The 23,151-nt window shown below is 42.9% G+C and overlaps 1 protein-coding gene across 1 annotated transcript in view; it reads left to right on the top strand.

Moving 5' to 3' along the window:
* MAP2K1 (mitogen-activated protein kinase kinase 1) overlaps nt 1–23,151 on the top strand; it is a 32,582-nt gene that overhangs the window by 2,991 nt on the left and 6,440 nt on the right. The window contains exons 2-6 of the mRNA XM_027644404.1: nt 11,345–11,555; nt 13,343–13,489; nt 16,959–17,036; nt 17,571–17,622; nt 22,557–22,681. Coding sequence (XP_027500205.1) covers nt 11,345–11,555; nt 13,343–13,489; nt 16,959–17,036; nt 17,571–17,622; nt 22,557–22,681 — 613 coding nt within the window. The remainder of the gene's footprint in view (nt 1–11,344; nt 11,556–13,342; nt 13,490–16,958; nt 17,037–17,570; nt 17,623–22,556; nt 22,682–23,151) is intronic.

Genomic DNA, 23,151 nt, shown 5'->3' with positions numbered 1-23,151 from the left:
CTTTTTCTTCTCTCTTTTTCTTCTCTCTTTTTCTTCTCTCTTTTTCTCTCTTTTTCAAAAATTTTTCCTGGCAAGGTAGTATAAAGGAGAGTTAGGGACACTTACAATTTAAATATACATTTAGTGACTAAATTTAATATATATATATGAGGAATATATTATAATACAATACAATATATAATAATAAAATAATATAATATATGAGGAATATGTATCTATATACATACATATATACACACACATTTAATATGCAATATATGATATACAATACAATATATGATATACATTTAATATATATACACACACACATTTAATGAATACACAGTTTAATGAAAATTTCCTGATGTTTTCCTCTGGCAACAGATTTTATTTGTTAAAAACTAAATTAAGCTATTTAAACTAATATATTAAATAAACTATTTAAACTAATATATCCAACTAAAACCAAAGTTAAACTGTTTGTGCAGGCTGTTGTGGTTTTCTCTGGGGCTTTCCAAACCCCTGGCTCTGCCCTGTTGGACAATGGAGACAACTTAAAGAAAGGTTTTCCTCTGCCTTGAGCTTCACTTCTGGTTTTTGACACTTCCCACGGAGAGAGCTGGACTTTGCTGCTGCTCCCGAGCCCTGTGTTCCTTCAGCTCATCAAAAACCAAGCTGACACTGCCCAGCTGCAGCTTTAATTTCGTTCTGGTACTTTTGAGAGCTGCACATTTAGAATTGTGCAGAGATTCTGCACGGGACACAGGGGGAAAAAAAAACCACCCAACAACCAAACCTGAAAGAAAATTGATGGAAGGAATAGTGTTTGGGCTGAACGAGCTGGGGTGGTTTAAAGTCTAAATAACAACAACAGAAAAAAACCAAACCAAAAAAAACCCAGAATAAATCTCCACTTTATGTTCCTTTCAAACTTCTGGCTCCTCGTGGCCTTGAACATCTGGCAGTTGTCGCCCAATTCTTGTTTCTCTGAAGCCAAACCCAGAAGTTGAAGTAGAAACTCTGGAAAGAGGCAGGTTTTGAACTGATGCCACTTTCTGTATTGCTACAGGTTTTTTTGTTCACACGAAAAGGAAGATATTTATGTTATTTGTGTCGTTCTTTAATTGCATCTTTAAAAGAAAAAAAAAAACCAGAGGGAAGGGTGATATTTACAACAAGAAATGTGATATATAAAATGCCAGGGAAGATAAGTACAAGTAGGTTTTGAGCTTGCTGTGCATAGGCCACTAAATGCCAGATAAGGAAGCCTTAAATAAGATTTTATATCTTAAATCAGATTTTATATTGAGGTACATAATTTAGGTGTTTGTTTTGGTTTTGTTTGTTTGGGTTTTTTTGCTTTTTTTTGCTGTTTATTCTGGTTAAAGTGCATTTAAAGAAGCCCCTGAATGGCTGGTGGGACCCCTGAGTGCAACTGCCTGGGTTTGATGGGCAAAGAAAAGTTTGGGGATTGTGCAAAACTGGTTTGAACTTCAATTTGCATCATAATTTGCAAAAAAAGCAGTTGCTTTCTAACTGTGCATCCTGCAGTCCTCATGTTTTTCAGTATCTTTTTCAAGAGAGCTTCAATTTGGGCTCTGTGGGAGCAGGAGGGACTCTCGTGTCCCCTCAGCTGTGGGGTTTTTGGTTTGGGTTTTATGGTCTTTAAGGTTCCACTGGGGGCTTTTTCCCAGTGGATCTCGTTCCAAGAGGATTTGTCCTCCATGGAGTGATTTTTTTTTTGGTCGGTTTTCTTGGGTGTGAGTTTAGATGAAACAAAAAGAAGCTTTTCAGGGTTGTTAATTTTGGTGGTTACTGGGTCACTTCTGCCTTGCTTCAGGGGGAAATTTTTGCTTCAGGGGGGATTTTTTCTTTGCTGTTATTTGATTTTATTTTTTTTTCCCGTGGAATTCCTTGGATTTCAGGGGAGCCCTTTGTGCCTGTGTGGAGTGTTCTGGAGGATTAAACCCTGGAATTTTGTGACTGGTCTGCCTGGATTGCAGTTGAATTCAATATGTACATAGAATTACTGCAAGCTTGTAAATATTTAAGAAAAAATTAGAAACTTTCTCTCTTTTTTAATCCCCTGCTAATGAAGGATTAGCCAAGCTTCCAAATACATGTGGTATGAGAGATATTTTAGATTAAAATATACTCCTGCACAGCTTTCTCTTTTATTGGGCACGAGCCTTCACTGAATTAGAACCAGCATTTTAATGTCACTTAAGTAAACTAATAGAACACGTGATCTCTTCTAATAAAATAATGAAAAGTGAGAGCCTGCAGCACTTCACTGGCTTCTTTTATTATTTCTGGATGAGTGTGCTGAGAAAAACAAGTGCACACCACTAGGACAGGAATTAATGCAAGTGGCACGTTGACCCGTGCTGCTTTAGGCAGGTTTTAGGTGGCAATTATGGATGTAGGAAAGATTTTAAGGCATTTAATGCTGTCTTGTTATGTTCTGACAGTCATATTTAAGCATAGTGATGGTAGTGGAGGAATATTTTAGTTATTATGTTGTGTATTTCTTTTTTTTAAGTTGGTTTACGAGAGTTAAATAAAAACCGGGTGTAAAAACGAATGTTGGGGAGGGAAGTGCAGCTGTAATTGTGGATCCAGCTGCTTTTCTTGTCCCTGGAGCTGATTCTGCAGATAGTCAGAGGTGTGATTTCACAACGAAGGTTGTGCAAGATCCTGCTCCTTCTGCAAAGTCCCGTCCCCTCCTTGCTGGAGCTGCTTTTCTGGCACCAACTCTCCCTGAGTCAGACTGGGATGCTCCTGGCTCAGGACTCACCCTCCAAAGAAGCCCAGATGGGTTTTTGGGGGTCTGTCCTCTTGTTCTCACAGCAGCATTGGTGAACACGTGGTGGATTTATCCAGGGAAATAATCCTGCTGGAGATGGGCTGTATTTTGAGTTAATTTTTCAGTGGGTTCCTTGGGAATGACTGGAATGGCTCAGGGCAGGACAAGGCAGAGCCACCTCCTCTGGCAGGAGCCCAGGCCTTTGCAGGATGAAGTGACTGCACATTCCCAGCCTGAGAGACACTGCTGAGAAATATGGAAATTCAGTAATTACAACCATTTCTGAGCAGCACATCTTTTAATTGAATAGTCTCAAGTCTTTGTCTCAAGAGGAAGGAATTACCTGTGAGACCTTCCAGTCTTATCTATAGCCAAAAAAAGGGTTTACCTTGCCCCTTTCAACCCTAACATGTAGTTGAATTATTTATGGGTAAAACAACAGTGCTGCTGTTGTTAATCTGGGAAAAGGGTCTTTGCTTTAGCACTGATTTAAAAAAACAAACATGAAAATTGTGGGGAATTTACACAGGACATACATCAGCCAGTTATTAGAGTGGGTTTTGATTAAATATTTCAGTGTATACAGGAGAAACATTCTGCAATTACCTGAGGAAGGAATTTTCTATTCTCTGTTATAAACCTTTGGGTAGTTTGTTCCCTTTCAATTATTAAATTCTAAATTTTCCAGTTAGAAAGCCCCTCCTGCCTTTTTTTTTTCTGTGTTAGCCCTTTTACAGCTGCATGTGTTCTCCTCCCATTGCCCTGGGGGTTGACTGGGCTTTTTACTGTGGAAATTCCACTTCCAAAACACAAAAATGTCTCTTGGAGGAAGCAACATCTGCTGGCAACACCATTTTCCAGGTGTCTGGATATTTGGGGATCGGGTTCTTTCTTCCAAAGACTTTTTAATTTCTTTCCTTTTTTTTTTTTTTTTTTGATGAAGCAATGGATTTCTTTCTCTGTGCGTTGCTAGAGATTAGTAATCAGATGATTCCAGCTTTGATATGTGTTCAATATTACTCAGACAAAATCTTGATTACACTTTGGAACAAATGCACGAGGCTTCCTGCCAGTTGGTGCCCACGGGAACTGAACAACTGGGAAAGGCTAATTCAGTGCTCAGCAGCTCTTGGCAAACAGCTGGTTGAGGAGCCCTTGGCATCCTGAGTCTTGTCTGAGCAAAAGGAGAGTGGATTCCAGCAGAACTCCTCCCTCCTGGCAGCTGGGGACCTGCATTCAGCCTCCCCACAGGAATCCAGCAGCAGGAAGGATCCAGTGGTGGCCAGGACTGGGCAGGGGATGCAAAAGGAGGAGTCAGGGTGGAAGCAGATTATTTTACTGAGAGTTGGGATGGAGATATTCCAGCAGTGTGGGATTTTTTGGATGAACGAGTATCTTCTTCAGAAATCTCCTTATGGCTTTTTGAAACAAACCCTTGAAACTTCCTGGCAACTCCTCTTTCTTCCTCGCAGTGTTTTGGACAGCTCAGCATTGTTCTCTGCTTTTCCAGAACTTTTTTTTTTTTTCAGTGTGGTGGGAAGATGAGTCAGCAGGTTACAGAATACATTATTTTGGGAGAAAATGTTCTGTCTGGATATAGATGTGTGTAGGGCCTTTACATGTGAATATTTTGGTGTGTATTGGGACAAAGCTGAGTGAAAGGTATTAATTTCTTCCACTAAAAGGCTGTGCTGAGGGGTGTTCTGTGTTATGCAATCCATCCTTTTAAAACACAGGCAAGGATCTAAACCAGCCATCCCTGGCTTTCTCAGAATCCCAGTTATGGGGTTTTTTTGGTGTTTTCTTTTGCCCATTCTGGCAGTTTCCTTTCCCAGTCCCAGGTCTGGGGATTGTGGCTCTGGATGGAGTTTGTGCTGCTCCCAGCTCAGCCCTTGCACAGGGGAGGCTCAGTTCTAATCCTGGCCTTGAAAACTGATCCTGTAACTTCATCTCTTTTATTATTGTCGTGTCTCTCAAAGGCTTTGTAACTACCACAGGAGAGAGCTGGGGAGGTACTGTTACCATTGCTGTTGAATGTATTTATCCTTTGGTCCTGTCGTTATATTGGACTCCTAGTTCAGAGACATAAAATGATGGAAGTGCAGGGATTGGGTGAATACCTCGTGTGAGCTGTTAATCAGGATTTATAATTCTGTGTATCCTCAGAGCTGTGTTTTAAATTCCTGAGAAGTTCATTTTTCAGTCCATAAGGAAATGCTGTTGCCCCATGGTTCCTTTATCCTGATGATTTCCAGCACTGGCTGGGAAAAAATCAGTGGTAAAAGAGAGATGGAAAACTTGCATTTCTGGTTCTGGAGATCTGGCTCTTGAATTTCTTAACTTGAGATGACCAAGTTGATTGGGGCAAACTTTGAATGCAATGCTCCAGCAAGTCCTGAGGAAACCTTTTAACTCAGGAAAAAACCCCCACCCCCCTGGTTGCATTGTTAAACACAGAGCTCCCTGTGCCAAAGGGGTGCCCGAGCCCTGCTGGCACCTCCTGCTGCCACCCAGGATAAAGGGCTGCAATTCCAAGGGATGGCTGGGAACAGCTGCAAAAAAACCTGGTGGGAAGAGGCACCCAGGGCATGAATGTGACATTTGTGCCACTCTGGGCCACTGCTGGCATTGGGGACTTTACTCTCTGGTGAGCTCTGTCTTCGATTCACATGTGTTATTTGGCTTAGTTAAGGAAAAACAGTTCAAAATGTTTAATGGGATAGCAGTTAGGCCAAAGAAAAAGAGAGGGAGGCCTAAAGCAAAGATTCTTCCCCAACAGCTCAGCCTGGAAGGAGTTTTTGAAGCTCAGATGTCGTGTTGGTTGGAGACTCAACAGGAGACTTGAAGTCGTGTCACATATTTTGTTCTTTAAAATACACGCCTTCAGCTTTAGAAAAATGTGGATTTCCATTGAATTAGGGCAGCAGGAGACTCTTTTGGGCAGAGCATTGCTTTTCTAACAGTTTTGTTTTGCATGCCTTTTACTAAGAAATAGATGTTAATCAAGTGTCTGACTCTGGCTGGGCCGTTCTCTTCTCTGCTGGTGTTAAACCTCACACTGTGCCCAGCTGAGTCTGTGCAGGGTGGAACTGGATTAGATATTGGATACTGGGAAAAAATTCTTTACTGTGAGGGTGGGGAGGCCCTGGCACAGGTTGCCCAGAGAAGTTGTGGATGCCTCATCCCTGGAAGTGTCCAAGGCCAGCTTGGATGGGGCTTGGAACAACCTGGGCTGGTGGAAGGTGTCCCTGCCCATGGCAGGGGGTGGATCAAGATGGGTTTTAAGGTCCCTTCCAACTCAACCCAGTCTGGGAATCTGTGATGTTCACATGTTAAAATTCATGCTAGAAATGAGCAGGTGCCTTGGGCAGTCATATATCCCACCTGAGTACAAGGGTAATTTATAAAGAACCTCAAACGTGTTGCAAGGATTGTAAATAAGCAGGAGTTGCAAAGCAGTGTATTTTTCCAAAACAGACTCCTTTGTGTTTATAGGGAATTTGGATCTTTTGGAGATGTTGTTTTAACTGCAAATTTTATGGGGCTGCCCTGGAGTCAGCCCAGACATTCACCTGTGCACTGAGCCTCGAGACTTGTGGAATTCTATTTATCTTCCATGTGATTCTGTGAAGTGTTCTTGGTTCAAGGAGAAGTTTCCTAGGAATTTGTCTTGTTGCCCGTGTTTGGCACAGTCACGTAACAATGTAGTGTGTGTTCTCCAAACCACACCGTGTCTTCATGTTCCTAATGCTTAATTTCAGCTCCCTGATTGAGGTTGTTCATGGAAATTATGTGGTGAAGTGCCTGCTTTGTTCTCTGAATTGACAGTTGTGTGGGCTTGGGGAAAGCATTACTGTCACTGTTCTGGAAAACAACCCCCAAGCCTGTATCCTCATGCGACAGGAGATCTGAAAGTGAAAGTACTTCTTGATGCTTTCACTCACTGCTAATTGTTCAACTTGCAAAACTGATAGTAATGGCTTGGAACAGATATTTGACAAATTACTGTTAAAAACTGTCAGATTTTTTTTTTTCCTCCCCAGCACCACATTTTTCTTCTCTCTCTGAACTAGATTTCGGAGCTGAGTTACTGCTTTGCTGTAGCCTTTAGGGTTGAGCGTGTGATTAACTTATCACTAATGGGAATTAAAAAAAAAAAAACTCTTAGGGATGGAGTATTATATGAATTAAGGATTTATTTTCTGGTTTTTTTAATGCCATTATGTACCAGCAGACTAAAGGCAGCATTTCTCTTCTCGTTACTGGTTCAAAGAGAGCAAATATGCTCTAAAACGTTGATGTGTCTCCTCCAGGAGTGTTTTCCTCCGTGCTGAGGTGGCTGTCCCCAAAATCAGGAACTGAGAAACCTCCTCTTGGCCTTCTGCCTGTGTTTGTGTGCAGGGTGAGGTTTGCTCATGATCCCAACTCCCTCCCCTGTCCCTGCAGTGCCCGTGTGTGACGTGCACGTTTACAGTGGTCAGAAATCAGGGGGGGTTTGGATGTTTAAAAAGAAAGCCTGAAAAAAATCGACAATCAAACTTAAAGGGACCAGTATGATGGGCTCAAAAAGTGACCTGGTGAAGGGTTGGTGTTTGTGACATGCCTTGTCCATCCAGGAGTTTGTGGATGAGACCCCGTGCACCTCTGGGAAGCAGAGGATGGGATGGTCAGAGCAGGACTAACTCCAGTCTTGCTGTGCATTTGCTGCCTCTTGTTGGTTTTGCCACCCAGGATTCTTTTTCCTAAGCATCCACTTCTGGCCAATGTCAGAAGGTGAGGGACTGAGGGGAGGTGACACAATTTAAAGGTCCCAGATGAGCTTCCATACAGGTGAGGTGGCACTGAGCCTGCAAAGCTCCCAAGATCCCACACTGATTCTCCTTGGGAAACCTTCCTCACCTCCACCAACTGGCTGGACATGTGTTCTCCCAGGATTTCTGATGGACAGGGATGGAGGTGAGGTTTCCCTGCACACCCCAGGGGTTGTTTTGGGAAGGTGTGATGTGTCTGTGTGCTCTGAGTGCTGCTCTGCCTTCTCTAAACCCGTGAGGTGACAGAAGTGACCTGGAGGCCACGGCTCCCTCAGCACTTCCTTGGCTCTGGCAGCATTTCCTTGAGGTGATGTTGACTTCAGGATCCTCCCTGGTCAAGTGTGGGTGGAGATAATTCCTCCTCTGGGGCACCTGGTACCTGGTGCTGCACTTGGAGGAGGGAAAGGAACAACCAGCTCCCCCAAAAACTTGACCCGAGTGTATTTTTTTTAACTTCCCATTTCGTGTGGCAGAGGGAGATCTGGCAGTCATTGTGTCTGAAGACACTGCACTTTCTCAGAGGTGTTGTGTGCTGGCTGCACAACATGTTTATGCATTTTTGCTGCTGAGCAAGGACGTATTTACTGATGGTCTTGTGTGAGATTGCACCGTTTCTGTAACAAACAGGGAAAACAGCCCTGACCTCGCCGTGCCTTCATCCCTCTGATCCCACTGGGAAAGCTGGATCCCATCCCCAGTGCAGCGTGTTTAGTGTGTGCTTGGCTTCCAAACTGGGAGCAATAAATTAAATGCTGACCTACTGCTGGCACAGAGGAGCCCTGAGCTGGTTTGATGATCTCCTGCTTTGATGGATCCCTGGCAAAGGCTCGGTGCCTTGACAGGGAAAAACACAACTCCAGGACTGCAGCAGGTAATGGGGATGAATTTTAATGGGAATCTTTGTCTCTGAATAAAAGTTTTATAGAAGATTAAGTGACTCCTGGTGCTCCTTCTGGAGGCACACAGGAGTGTGCTGCTGCTTTTAGCTGCCAAAGCTTCCTTTTCGTGGTGTCCTGGTGATGATCTGACCTGAGTATTCCCTCTTCTGTATTTTGCATGTGCTTTCATTCAATTTGTGGACTCAATATGTAAGGATTTCTTTATCCACCTGTTTCTTTGTGCTTTACACTGCAAATTGTGGTGTTTTTATGTGGGGAGGGCCCAAATAACAGTCCTGGGTACCAGTCACAGGAGTGCTCTTAGAGCAGATAGAGTTTAAAACTGAAACTTTTAAATTCCTGCCCCTGGAAATACTCAGAGATTATTACCACCACCAATTTTGGTGACAGAAGTACTCTTTTTGCTTACCTGTTTACATTTTAAATTGATTAATATTTAGTGCTTCAAGCAAAGGACCAGAATGAAAAAAAATCAATTCTTTCCTCGTGTCTGTCATTCAGGTGTCATAAAAATAATTCTAGTTACATTCTTATCATAAAAACCAACTGGAGATACTGTAGTTGCATTGTGAATAGTGATTCTGACAGTGCATTTATTGGGTTAATACCTTTCACAAAAAGCCTTCAGATTAATTTACTTTGCAGGTAAAGAACTGGTCCTGAAAATCTCAGGTGAGGTCTGAGAACTTCTTTGCTCGTCACCACGAGTAATGAAGGTTTTACCACGAGAGCTCAGAACATTCTGGTGATTTTTGCAGGTGGCCAAACTCTACATGGAGAAACCTGGTGTGCTGAAATCCATGGAATCGATACTTTCCCATCTCTGAGAGCCTTTGGAATCTCTTGGCTGGTGTTTGAGCAGGGACCCCAACAATAATTAACACTTTCAAGCGAGGAAATGCTTATTTTTAGTGAATGCCAAGATTGAAACGGGCAATTTATTAAAAAAAAAAGAAGCTTTATCCAGACAAACATGAGACTAAAGAGATGTTATAAATGCTCCTCCAGCACATTTTTTTGTTGGTGAAGCAGCAGCATGAGGAGTGTTTTGTTCCATCACACCAGCACTGTCTGCTCCAAGTCATGTGCTCGAACATCTCTGTGTTGTCTCCAAGGCCAGAAACCCCCTTGTGCTTCAGAGAAAAACTGAACAACAGTTGTTTTCTTCAAAGCACAGCGAGAAAAGCCTCGTTTCATCCTGGTTCTGTGTCTCTGGATTTTTATTTTTCCAAATGGGCAGCCCTGCCTTCCTCAGTAATGACAGTGAGTTCCTCCTCAAAACTTGTAAATAATGATCAAGGTGTGAGTCCTGTCTCTCACAGCAGTGAGAAGATCTAAGGTAAAATATGGAGTTTGTGTTTCCAGCACTCATTGTTCTGGAATTTACTGTAGGAAAGTCAGGGGTGCTCAGCTTTGCTGCAGTTTTGATCCTGTGATCACAGTGTGAGGAGAGCTGCTTGAGCTCTGTCCTAGGAAAGACACACCTCACTTGCACTTCAGGCTGGGATTTGTTGCTTCACTGGGAGCATTTGAGGGGCAAAAATAACCCAGATTAATCTTTCAGGTTTGAATTTTTTTTTTATTTCAAGAACACGTCTCTTTCTTAATGCTTGATCTTTAAAACAGAGTCTGTAAGCCAGACTAACTTGGATGTTCCTTTGAGCCCTGCTTATCTCCACGGGGGAATTTCTCATCATGGATTTCTAGGATAATTCTTGTATGATTATAAAGGTGTAAAGCCTGCTATTATTCTGTCTTTCAGTGGAGTCTGGGGTTTATTTATCATTGTTTCTTGGAGAATCAACCTGACCAGCACCTCCCTGGGTGTCCCTTTGTACAACATGGTTTGAAGTTAACATTAAAATGATAAAATCATAAAATCATAATTTATAATTATAAAATTATAAATAGAAATAGTTTTCTTGATTACTGCTGAAATTTAGTTTAACTTTTTAACGGGAAGTAGTTTAGGCTCCGAAGAAGTGGATTCTTTCCCTCAGGCTTTTCATCCTAGCAACACTGTATTCCCTGGGAATGTTGCATTAAATTTGGCAAAGCAAAACAGGTGTTTGCTGTTAAATATTTACTCTTGCAGCAAGTTATCTTGCAGTTGGAAGCAGGAAGTTTGAAGCTGTCATATTGGAGTGAAGTGTTTCCATAGGAACTGAACTTATTAAAATCTTCCTGGAAAACTGAACCTGTGTTTGTAGTCCCAAATTTAACTGCTGTTAAAAGTTTTGTACTTCTGTTTTGTATTGCTTAATGGTGTTAAAACTGGGTTTCCAGCAGATGTGCCCTTAAACAGAAGGAAAAATAAGCTTAAAACCTTTGAGCGAAAGACTTTCATGTTTCCAGTGACTGTGTTTTTAATCAGTTTGTGTTTGGCCGTGCTTGATGACTTTTTTACTAAATAAGAAGCTTCTGAATGAATTATTAGTTCTGTAGTTACGTGAAAATCAGTAGATAAAACATTTACCAAACCCTGTAGGAAATTACAACACAACCTTGAGAACACACAGCTAAAAATAGCCCGGAGTGCTGTGCAGGGATTCGGGAGCTCAGCTCAGAAATGCAGAGTCATTAAGGCAGTTCTGGAGGGAGTGAAAACTCCACGTGGATTTGGACAGAACCTCAGGGATGGGGAAACTGGATATCACGTGTTTGTCATTGCTTTATCTGGAATAAACCACTGTTTGTTTAAATCAGGACATCTCGTGGTCCTAAATAAGATATTGAGGTGCAAAAATCTGGTGGATTTCATATCTGACCTCAGTGCTCCGTTGCTCTTCCTCCAGCACTGCTGGGTAAGCTCAGCTTAATAATCCTGCTGTCCTTTCTCTCTGGTGCAGGACGAATTTGGAAGCCCTTCAGAAGAAGCTGGAGGAGCTGGAGCTGGATGAGCAGCAGCGCAAGCGCCTCGAAGCCTTCCTGACCCAGAAACAGAAGGTGGGGGAGCTGAAGGATGATGACTTCGAGAAGATCAGCGAGCTGGGAGCAGGGAATGGTGGTGTGGTCTTCAAAGTGTCCCACAAGCCCTCTGGGCTCATCATGGCGAGGAAGGTGAGGGCCTCAAAACCAGCGGCGTGGGGACGGTGTTTGTTAAGGAGGCTCTGAAATACAGGGGCTTTAGTTGGAGAAATAAGTGGTGTTGACACACAGAAATGACCATTTAATGCCTCCTCTCAGAGAATTTGATGTGTTTCCAGAAGTGGGAAAGGCTGTACTTCCTTATCTTACCTAAATTTCCAGGTTTTAGTCATGAAAGGGTGGGCATTTGTCCCTCTTCCCCCTCTTCCCCCTCTTCCCCCTCTTCCCCCTCTTCCCCCTCCTCTCCCCTCCTCTCCCCTCCTCTCCCCTCCTCTCCCCTCCTCTCCCCTCCTCTCCCCTCCTCTCCCCTCCTCTCCCCTCCTCTCCCCTCCTCTCCCCTCCTCTCCCCTCTCTTTTCTCCTCCCTGGAGTAGAAGGCCTAAAAGAAGTTACTGGAATTTATAAATCAGAGAAAAGTGACAATATTCTGCATTCCAGGCAGTAAGTTTAGAGGAGTGGAAAAGCTGTCACCTGTCTTAAGAGCTTCCTTCACAGGCACAGACCAGAAATGGGCTCTGGATGATGCTGGAGTAAAAGAGAACTCCAAAAAAATGGGAGTGAGGGAATGCTTTGGAGTTCAGTGACATCTCCTGTTGTGTGGTTCCATCATGGGGAGCAGAGTTCTGTCCTTGTGGTGGGAGTGTTTTTCAGTGCTTCAGCCTCATGCTTTCCAACCTGGAGCAGTTGGGACCTGCTCTGTAGGAGAACTGAGATTTTAAATTTTTGGTTTTGTAGCTGAAATAGCTGGATGTTTTAATTCTCGTTTTATTTATGTGAGAAGCTTTCACTTCCTCTCAGGATCTCTGGGAGCAAAATGCAGTGCAAAGGATAAAGCCCAGGTCACCCTCATCCCAGGTCCCATTGTTATGCTGCACTGAGAACTTCCTTTTTTTTTTTTTATAGAGAAGTTAAAGATTTCAAATGTTTATTTTTAAGAGGGATACACTGCTGACTTTGAGAATAAACCATCCTCAGGACACACTTTGAAGAGAAGCAAAGAAAAAAAGCCCAATTCTGAGGTGTGAGAATTACAAAATATACAAGTCACTGAGGTTTTCTTGATCTAAATCGATTTAATTGATTTTTTTTTTCCTCCACCTGCTGTGGGTTTAACAGGAAATTTTGCCCGAATTCATTCATATTTGATGGAGCTGGTTGCTGAATTGCAATTCTCTTTGATACATTAACTAAAATTTTATTTTTGTAATGGCTCTTAATCTTTCATAAAAGAAACACACTTCTTGTATTGTGTGAGATGAACAGTCTGGTGGAACGAAGTGTTGGGGAGTTTTTAACTGGGGGTTCAGCCCATTCCTTCCTTTGCTTTGCAAACACCTGTACAGACATTTTTCAGCTGCTTATGAGTCCGTGCATCTTAGACATGTTCCCTTAGGGAAATGTGCTGGAACAAAAAAGTTCCTGATGGAGAAGTATTTTGTGAAAAGAAGGTGAAATTCCTGCCTTTTCGTGGGTGCTGGTGTTCCAGCTTTGTTGTGGCAGGCTGTAGTTTTGAAAAGAAGGTGGAATTCCTGCATTTTTGTAGGTGCTGGTGCTCTGGCTTTGTTGTGGTGGGTAAAAAAACAAGGATGGGCGATTTTACAGTTAAATTGTAGAGTGATTCCAGTTGGAAGGGGCCTCTGGAGGGCGTGAAATCCAACCTTCCCAGAGTCAGAGATGTTGAAAACCCCTCTGAAGAGCCTGTTCCTGGGGAGGGCACTTTGCCACTGTGACAATAAAGACAAAGAGTGGGTTGTTTCCCAGCTGATCCACCTGGAAATCAAGCCGGCCATCAGGAACCAGATCATCCGGGAGCTGCAGGTCCTGCACGAGTGCAACTCCCCCTACATCGTGGGCTTTTATGGGGCCTTCTACAGCGACGGGGAGATCTCCATCTGCATGGAGCACATGGTGAGTTCATTAAAGTTCATCAGTGTCTCCATGGAGCACATGGTGAGTTCATTAAAGTTCATCAGTGCCGCTCCTTAGGTGGGAGTTTTTCATCTCCTTTTGGATAAAAGGTTGGGTGAGATCTTACCTTGGCTCTTTTTGTGTGTATCTGTCGGTTGTTCCCTCAGAAATGTGTCTGAGCTGGGTAATTAGCAGCCCATTAGTGTAAAAAACCCGGGTGTCACAGCGCTGAGGGGACAGTGCTTGAGAGGGACCTTTCTGCTCCAATAAAGAATGAATTCTGTGGTTTGGGTTTGCTCTGCAAAGCTGAGCTTGGGATTGCTGGGATTTGTTTTATGTCTCCAGTCCCTGCTCATCTGCAGAAGTCAAAGCTGTACAAGTGTAGCCTCCCTTTATCCATGTTTTTCTGTATTTCAAAGTATTTGCCCAAATCTACTACTTAAGCACTTGTTCTGATTTGGATTCAGGTTGCTTTTTGTGCAGAATGGACCAGATAACTTCTAATTTTTTCTTATTTAGATGAATCCCTATTACCAGGATTTGTTTTATCCCCATCTCCAGTCCCTGCTCATCTGCAGAAGTCTATACAAATGTGGCCTCCCAAGGGTTCTCATTTAGCCATGTTTTTCTATATTTCAAAATATTTACCCAATTCTCCTACTTAAGCACTTGTTCTGGTTTGGATTAAAGTTGTTTTTTTGTGCAGAATGGACCAGATAACTTCTAGTTTTTTTCTTATTTAGATGAATCCATATTGCCAGGATTTGGTTTATCCCTGTCTCCAGTCCCTACTTTTCTCTGGAAGTTGAAGCTGTACAAGTGTAGCCTCCCAATGGCTTCTCCTTTATCCCTGGTCCTCCTGTTTTGTTTTATTTCAAAATATTTACCCAATTCCGCTACTTAAACACTTGTTCTGATTTGGATTCATGTTGGTTTTTGTGCAGAATGGACCAGATAACTTCTAGTTTTTTTCTTACGAAGATAAATCCGTATTTTGTCCTTTTTTTTTTTTTAAATTCCACAGAAAATGCAAACAGAGAGGACGGTGAACACGCCCAGAAGGATCTTACACAACTTTTTTAACGCCAAAAAATATTTTTAACCGTGCTTCATTTTAATACAAAGTACACATTCTTCTCGACATCTGTTTGCCTTTCTCCAGCCATATGGAGCCCAACATGAAAAGTAAATTCTCTGTAATTAAAGGGCAGCCCAGATCTGCTGCCTCACTTGCTCTGCAGAGCTTTTTAACCCCGTGAAACACAACACATCTGCAGACCTTTTTATTTTTTTTTTTTGTCCCCTGGAAAAAAAAAAACACACAAACCTGTTTCTTTGGAGGGGAGCTGTATCTTTTTGGTGGAAGGTACATGTGATTGTTTTAGTGCTTCTGTGGCCTCTCAGAATTTTTAGAAGGAATCGATGGTTGCTTAGGAACGAGCGCTCCCGATCCCGTTCTGAGGCGTGTGAGAGCCAAGGGAAGGTGTGCATCCCCCAAAACACAAATCCCTGCTGGGAACTGGGAAGAATTGGGCTCTCAAAATTGTGGAGGATGCTGAAAAGCAGGAAAATAGATGTTAAAACTGGCTGGGTGTTGGTTTGGAATACGTGAAGTGTCACGGACGTGCACATCTGCGGTCGGTCAAAGTGATCGAGAAGAGAGATGGTGGTGGGGTGTGATTAGAGGGAGAAATGAAAGGCCTGAAGAAATCTGTTTATTTAATTAATTTAATTAACAGGAGTGATCAGTGCTTGCACATTCCAGGGAATAATATATCTGACAGGGAATATCATGTGTCTGACAGTAAATATATTTCAATTTACAAGAAGGCAGCGTGAAACCTGGTGGCTCAGGGCTGGATCTAAGTCAGACTGGATACGTGATTTTACACATGGGACAACTGTTCACCGAGTTCTAAATTTATTCAAATTTAGATTATTTAAACTGTAGTCTTAATTAAGCCATTAAGCTTAAAGCAGATCATTGGGTGGAAGTTTTTGACCTCTCCTTTTGGAGAAAAGATGGGATGAACATCTCCATTGTCTTATTTTTGCCCGGATCTCTCTCAGTCGTTACCACTCAGAAATTGTATTTTTAGCCGTGGGTTACAAAACAGAAGTAGGGATGGGAACAAAAAAGTTGGAGGTGGAAAAGGCATGGAACTTGAGTGTTTGATATTTTTAGGTGCCTAAATTCCAGATCAATGCCTGACTTTGCTGAGCAGCAGGGATTTAACAGGCAAAAGGAGTGGAGGCTGCTGCTCAAAGACACTGAAGGTTCAATTGTGTTCAACCTCGTCTGGTCCTCAGGGAGGGGGGGAAAAAGCTGGGTTTTTTTCTGTACAAAATCCTTGTTAATACACCAGTGTCTCAGCAGAGACAGCTGTCCAGAAATTCAGGCTGCTTTTACAAGACTTTTATATAGATGTTTTTTTCTGCTGGTGTATTTTTAATCAAGTGTGGAGTGTGTGGGTGTGTTTTTTTACAAAAATACATGATCAAATAAGTATTTATATACTTTCCCTCCTCATAAGAGTTTTCTAGCTTTTAGTCCTCTCATAATAAAACTTCACATTCCAGGTTTTTTGCTTTACATGCTTAAATGGTGGTGAGAACTCCAAAGAATGGCAAAAGGCAGAAGGCAATTGCTTTCCCCAGCTGGGTTTTTATCCTGAGTACTGGGAGTTATCCAGTGCTGACCCAGACAAGAGGATGTTGTTTTAAATTTGAAAAATAACTTTCTGATTTCTTCTTTGGTTGTGCCTCCCCTGCTCAGGAGAGTCTGGACCTTCTGCACGAGCCTATTGTTGAATCAGTTGCTAAAAATAAATAGCATTTTTTTCCCCAGTTTTCCTTCTGCAAAGCTCTTGGTAACAGTGGGATATATTTGCCTTTGCTCTGTGTGTGTGTGTGCAGTCAGTTTATTTAATCCAATAAACAAGGCCATCACTTACTGTGGAACTTTAAAACCATTTATTCCAGTTTTGGTTCTTTCTGTGCCAAACCACGTTGCCAGAGTCACCCTGCACACGCAGAACTAAGAGGTGTAGCATCTCCTGATTTTCAGGAAGAGAGCTCTTGTCTTTTCCAGTGTCATGAGTTTTAATTCCCATTAATCAAGAATCCATAAAATCTTCTCTTTTGGAGGGGAGGGGAGAGTTACAGGAATCTGTAGAATTCCTGCTCAGTTTGTGGACAGAGATCCAAACCACGGAAATGCTCCGTGGAAGAGCATTGTGTGCAGTGTTTATTTGAGGGGATGTTGTTAGTGACCAAATGTTTGTTTAAAATAAACATAAAACTGGCTCATTCCTCCCGGGGAGTGATTTACTGGGGTCAGATGTGAACCGTGACAGCGTTAAATCAAACGTGAAGAGCTGCTTTTCCTGAGCATGTTCAGGTTTTGGTTCTGTGGTCCTGTTTGAGAGTAATTTAATTGAAGCTTGACCAGTCAAATATTTGTTCTTAGGATGGTGGCTCCTTGGATCAAGTACTGAAAAAGGCTGGGAGAATTCCAGAGCAGATCCTGGGCAAAGTCAGCATCGCGGTGAGTGTGTCCAGCCATCCCAAAGGCTGGAATGAGGGGCTTTGTTCCCAGGGCCACATCCACGAGGGCACCTCTTCAGGATGAGGGAGAGGGGAATATTCCCAGATTTCTTTTCAGAAGCATCTTTGTCCATGTCATTGTTTGGTAGCTCAGGGCATTGGGAAGATGAAGGTGGGGTTTGCTTTGGGAATGATTCTCTTGGGTTTGCTTTGATTCTCTGCTTTTGGATCAGCTGATCCAAAAAAATTCAAAAATTCAGTAAGAACTGAATTAACACTTCCTGAAAAAATTTGAAATGTTACCTTTTCATATCTGTTCTGCAACAAGCTCTGTGTCTAAAACTTCCAGGAGGGGGTTGGTTGACTGTTTTTCCAGTCTGGGCTGGAGGCACAAATTAAAACTCGGTGTTGATTTGCAGTGATTACATTTTGGGATTTCTGTGAAGTTGCATTCAATTGGAATTCTTCTAGGGAAAATCATGCAATCAGCTCTTCTGCTTCCTAAATTAAATTCTTTTATTTTATTTGCCTTTAGGTAATAAAAGGACTCACATATCTGAGGGAAAAGCATAAAATAATGCACAGAGGTGAGATAAAAGTTGACGTGGTAACTTTTCTTGAATATATGTTTTTATTTGAGATAAATTGCATTTTTGTTTTTGTTCTTTATAGTTCAAAGTTACTTTGGTTCAAAGGGTTTTTCTTGGGTATTTTAAGGCAACCTTTTAGTTTTAAATCCAAATCTCTTACCATGACTGTTGTGTATCTTCAGCATCTGTCTTACTGCACTTTCTCTGGGTTCATAATCTGGGCTTAAACCTCTGTTCCTGTGTTATATGTGCACACAGAATTTCTGTCTGTGTTTGAAACTGCTTGCAGTTAAAACCTCTGACCTAAAATTCATCTGACTGTTCAACATTCCTGATTGCCATTAAAACTTTTTAAAGGAAGTCCCTATTTCCCCAGCTGTCTTACACTCACAGGCTGTTTAGAGACATCTGTCCTGCAGAATTGCATCTTTTTTATACTTTTAAACCATTTTAAAAGCGTGGTGAAGCTCTGTCAAAGGGCAGTGTTGCTTCTCCTTGGTCTTTAGCTACTTTAAAATCGATATATTTGATTATTTTCTGCTTATTGATGCCCTTTATTAAAATCCAGCTCTTTTATTATTCTGTTGGATGTTCCATTAAAGAAAAATGACACTTGGGAAGGTAATAAAAGCATTATTGGTGCTGTGGGTGTCAGTGGAAGGCTGGAGATGGAGCAGTCCATGTTTGTGCTCATATGTGCAGACCCACCAGCTGCTGGGGGAGGTTTGGACCATCTGAGATGGATCCTCAGAGCATAAAAATATCTTCAGCAGACATTAATGTGTCTGAGTTTACATTTGTTGCCCAGCCCAAAAGGAGTAATTAGCACTCCTGCCTCGTACAAGCTGTCCTGGGATCACCTTACACCGTGTTTATTACACATTCCTGGTTTAAAAAAAACCCCAAACAATCCAATATATCTCTGGTCTGGGGCAAGGAGGCTGGAGGTGAACTCTGGAAAGATTTCTGATGGTGGTTGTAAAGTCATTTGTCTGTTCAGAGCCACGAGGGAGACTCCTGGGAAAGAGATCACCTTATTTTAGGGAATCCTGGCAGAGTTCCTGCTGTGCCTTGTGGTTCTCACCTCAGCCACAGCAGTGCTTTGTCACTGTGTTGGTTGGTTGTTCTTGCTCAGCAGAGGCAGCAATTATTATTTATTTATTTCTAACCAGTTTTACTGTCTCTAAATCTGATAAGTCCAAACTGAAGCCCTCCTGACCTTGTGGAAGTGCAGCTTCACCTCTCAGTCTTTGCTCCATCAGAGGTTACCACTTCAGGTTCATGGATCAGCAGAAGTTTCTCCTCTACATTTCTTCCAAAGTGACTGGATTGAGTGTGCCCTGCAGTGTAAAATTCCATGTACACATGGTGATTTTTATTTTTCCAGCTCTGTTTCCTGCCTTTGATCTGTCCCCCAGTGTGTCTGTGCTCCAGGCTGCCCTTCCTGCAGTACTTGGAGCCCCCCCACATATAAGTTGTGGTGCAGGTGAAGCTTTTTCTGGCAGTTCCACTTTTCCAAACTGCCTCTTCCTTGAATCCCAGATGAAAAAAAAAAAAAAAAATTAGTGCTGGCAAAAGCACTTTCCTCCTGCTCTGTGTCAGCATTATTTTGGTGACCCAGCTCTAATAATTGCAGGTTCCTGTGCTTTGCTTTCTCTAGCTTTGCCACAGCACTGCACTGACAGGGTGTGAACATCATCTCACTGGGGCTGTTTGTTCTCACTCCTCCACCCCTGGGGAAAAATGTGTGACTTGGTGGGCTCGGTGTAGTAAGATTTGGTTGGGTTTGTGCTGTGGGGAGAGTGGGTGGCTTAAAAACCAAGAGACATCCCCATGAAACATGAGAACACAGGGCCAAACAATCTGTTCTTAAATCTGAAGAGAACAGGGCTTGGGAGAGCTCGTTTTCAGGGAGGAATTCATCCTGTTATTATGTTTTGTTGTGTGGCAACATCAGCCAGTTTGTAATATTGGGCCTAAACTGCTTCCACCACAGGTGTGCCCTGGAGTGACTGTGAGGAAAATGGTTCAGTGGTGATGGCAGGCAGCTCAAGGAAGGAGTTATTGGGGTTTATTGAAGCAGGAATGGAAAATATAGTCCTTTTATAGAGTGTTAGTTCATCTGGAGTGCCCTGCTTTGTGTTCTGGGCTGGGAACAGGCTTGATAGAACTCACAAACCCTCAGAAAGCCAAACTGGTGGGACACAAAGGCCGAGGGAGGGAAGGGTCAGGGAGAGTGACTGTGCTGGATATTTTCATATCATCTCCTCTTCTGTTAAATGAGGACATTTGTGGTCCTGGCTGGAGTGAAATCCTCTCTGGGAATTCTCTTCTTGCACAGAAACTGCTTTGTGAGGTTTCTGAACCCCAGGGTAGGAGGTGCCACCCAGCAGGGAGGTGTCAGGGCTCTGTGCCAGGGGTTCAGTTCGCAGTATTCTCCTGGGATCCTGCCTTGGGATGTGGAAATTCCCTGGAAGATCCCAGTAATGTGCTGCAAGACCCGTGGCTGGTGTGTGTCCTCAGTGTCTCACTGCTCAGTTCTTGCCTGAGGGTGTGACAATGTCCAGGGCCACCTTTCAGAGCTGGGTTTGTGCCTGTGGGGGAGAGCAGAGGGTACAAACCTCTTTCAGGAGAGATCTCAAGACATTCTGGAAATTCCTTTGTATCAACCACCTCCCTTTTCAGTGCCAGGTATCCCTCCCTCTGGACTGGTGAAGGAATTCTCTAGAATTCTCTAGAATTCTCCTTCTGGCTTGTCTAGGATGATACATGAAATTTCTTTAATTTTCTTTAAAACTTAAATACTTACATAACACACTTTGTGTTCCTTTTGTCATTTTTCTCCCAAGTGCCAGCACGGATTTTTGCAGGATGCCTTGGCATTCCCGTTCTTCTGGCAATACAAATCTCTGGTTTCCAGAGAAACTGCTCAAGTGCTCAGAGGCTCCTTGGAATTAAAATAGCAGAGGTGCTACATTTAGAGGGGTGGGAAGGGAAGGCAGCAGCCTCCCAAACATCACTCTGATCCCACTGCTTGGGGAGAGTGGAAATACTCCAGGGAAGTGAAGCTTCGTGCAGAAATGCAGGGAGGAGACACTTTGCTGTGCTGTTGTGAGAGGGGCAGCCTGGCTTTAGCACCTGGAGGAACACTGAGGGTAAAAGTGGTGTCATCACATCCCAGGTGGATTCCAAACCACCTAAAGATGCCTAAAAACAGAATCTTGCTTGGGTCGCTGGCAGAGGAGTGTTAGTGATCTTTTTTTGTCATTTAATTATGAAGTATTAATGAACTCTGGAGATTAAAGGGAGGATTCACCTCTTTGTTCTCAGCAGAACCTGTAGATGTGCACTGAGGAGCAGCACAAATCTGGGATTTGTCCAGGCTCTGCTGTGCTTCCAGAGGATTTTGTAAACATTTTCCACCTTGTTTTTGCAGAGAGCTTTAGGTGCAGATTCCTGTGCAGCTGGGAGTTTCTGAGCTCTGCTGCCTCCTTCCCTGCACCATCTGCCTGGGCTTTGTGTTTGTGTCTGTTCTTTTTCTTTTCTTGTTTTTCCCTCCTACTGGAATTTAACTGGTGGGTGAAGCTCCTGGACTTGCTGCCTGTCCTGCAGCTGAGGAAATCATACCAGGACACATCCCTGTGCCTGGACAGCTTCAGTTCCCTGGGAAAGGAACATCAGGGACCAGAAAATGGAGCCACACTTTCCAAAAGTTCCAACTATTCAAACTTTGTGTTGCTCCTTAAAAGGGGACTGGGGGGAGAAACAGCTGAAATAGAGTTTTATCCTCATTTCCAATCCCTGTGGATCTCGGTCAGTGGGGCAGAACCTCCTGCATGGAGATCTTCCCCCGTGATGAGGAGTCCTGTTTCCAGAGCCATCCCACTGACACCACAAAGGAAGGTCAGTCACTGAACTGAAAACCACTTGGAAAAACGTGCTGCACACTGTGGATTTCTGGATCTGCTCGGAAGGGAAATTATGATTCTCTTTCTTCAAAACGAATCTATAATTCCTTTTTTTCCTGTAGCACTGCTTTGCCACTGTGGGCTCTTGGCTGCTTATTTTGATAATGGTTTGGTAATGACCAGCTAAGCGGTGAGATACATTTAAAAAAACCATCTTGCAGCTATAAAAGAAACACTAAACACTTGTTCCCTGTACCTTGGCATTCACAAAGAGCTGTTATTAGTTGCTTGGCTACCAGTGACCCTTATTAAATTTCCATTTAGGAAAAAAATGATGAATTCGAAGTCGTGAGGGGGGGTTTTGTGGCAGGAAAACCTGAAAGTGTTTTAAATACACGTTTTCAGTGATAGGATAATTATTTTTTCAGAGCTTTAAAAAAAAACCCAAACACTCCAAAAAACCCTGAAAACCAAACAAAACAGCAAACAAACAACCATCACCACCCCAAAAAACCCAAACAAACCCAAAACCAGAACATGCTCCAGGGAGTGTTTTGCTGTAGATATGAAGGGATGATAGTGTGGCTGCTGTAGTTCACTGACCTTTGTAAATTAAATATGTGGGGCCTCTTTATTGATCATTTCTAGGCAAAAGAGCATCCTTCAAGAGGAGTTATGCTGTCATACACTTATTTATCTCGGAAGAGACAATTTGTCTGCAAAGAGGTTTTACATGCCCAGACCTAATATGTAAAAGCCAGGAAACAGGGTGAAATCAAAAAACTAATAACCTTTGTGTAAATTCAAATATTTTTGTTTATCTGTAGTTAGAGAGTCTGAGAGGGAACCAAATCTCTCCTCTGCTCATTCCCAGGGAAGGGACAGAATTGTGTTATAGAAGGGGAACAAGGGGAGACACAGAATTCTCTCCTCTCGTGTCGCTTTTATTGTCAAATTCCCATTTTATCTCTTGTGAATATAAATCATCCATTTGGGTTTTTTTTTGGTTGTTTATTTTTCCAGATGTTAAGCCCTCTAACATTTTGGTAAACTCTCGAGGTGAAATCAAGCTCTGTGACTTTGGTGTCAGTGGACAGCTGATAGATTCCATGGCAAACTCCTTCGTTGGCACTCGCTCCTACATGTCTGTAAGTGCAGATTTTACAGCTTTGAGGGTGTTATGGTGGAGTTATCAAACTCGTGGTGATCAAACAAGTTCCCAACTGTTGCTGTTCCTGCTGCTGTTCGTAGTTCAGCACTTCCTGCATTCCAGGAGTATTCCAGTGTCACAGCAGACTGTGTGTGTGGGGAGAGCTGCTGCAAGAAAAGCCACGAACTTGGGATATTTATAACCCTCCAGAAGAGCTGCAACTGTGTCTGCATTCCAGAATCCAATTGCTTGATGCCTTTGGGGGTTGTATAAGTGTGTCTCCAGAAAAGCACAACGTTTGTGGTTTGTCTCCCTGCTGGAATGGGGTTCTCTTTCCACTCCAGCATTTTGCTGGGGTCACTTACGTAGGGAAAGTGCTGCCTGAGTGAGGCTGCTCCCAGATCCTACAGCAACCAGAGAAATCCCGGGAGTTTCTGGTGTGGGCAAGGCCATGGGGGCTAATCTGGG

The sequence above is a fragment of the Corapipo altera genome, unplaced genomic scaffold (genome assembly GCF_003945725.1).
Source record: "Corapipo altera isolate COAL_440 unplaced genomic scaffold, ASM394572v1 50, whole genome shotgun sequence".
Taxonomy (NCBI): Eukaryota; Metazoa; Chordata; class Aves; order Passeriformes; family Pipridae; genus Corapipo; species Corapipo altera.
The sequence above is the reverse complement of the archived record's forward strand: the minus strand, read 5'-3'. Positions and strand labels throughout refer to the sequence as shown.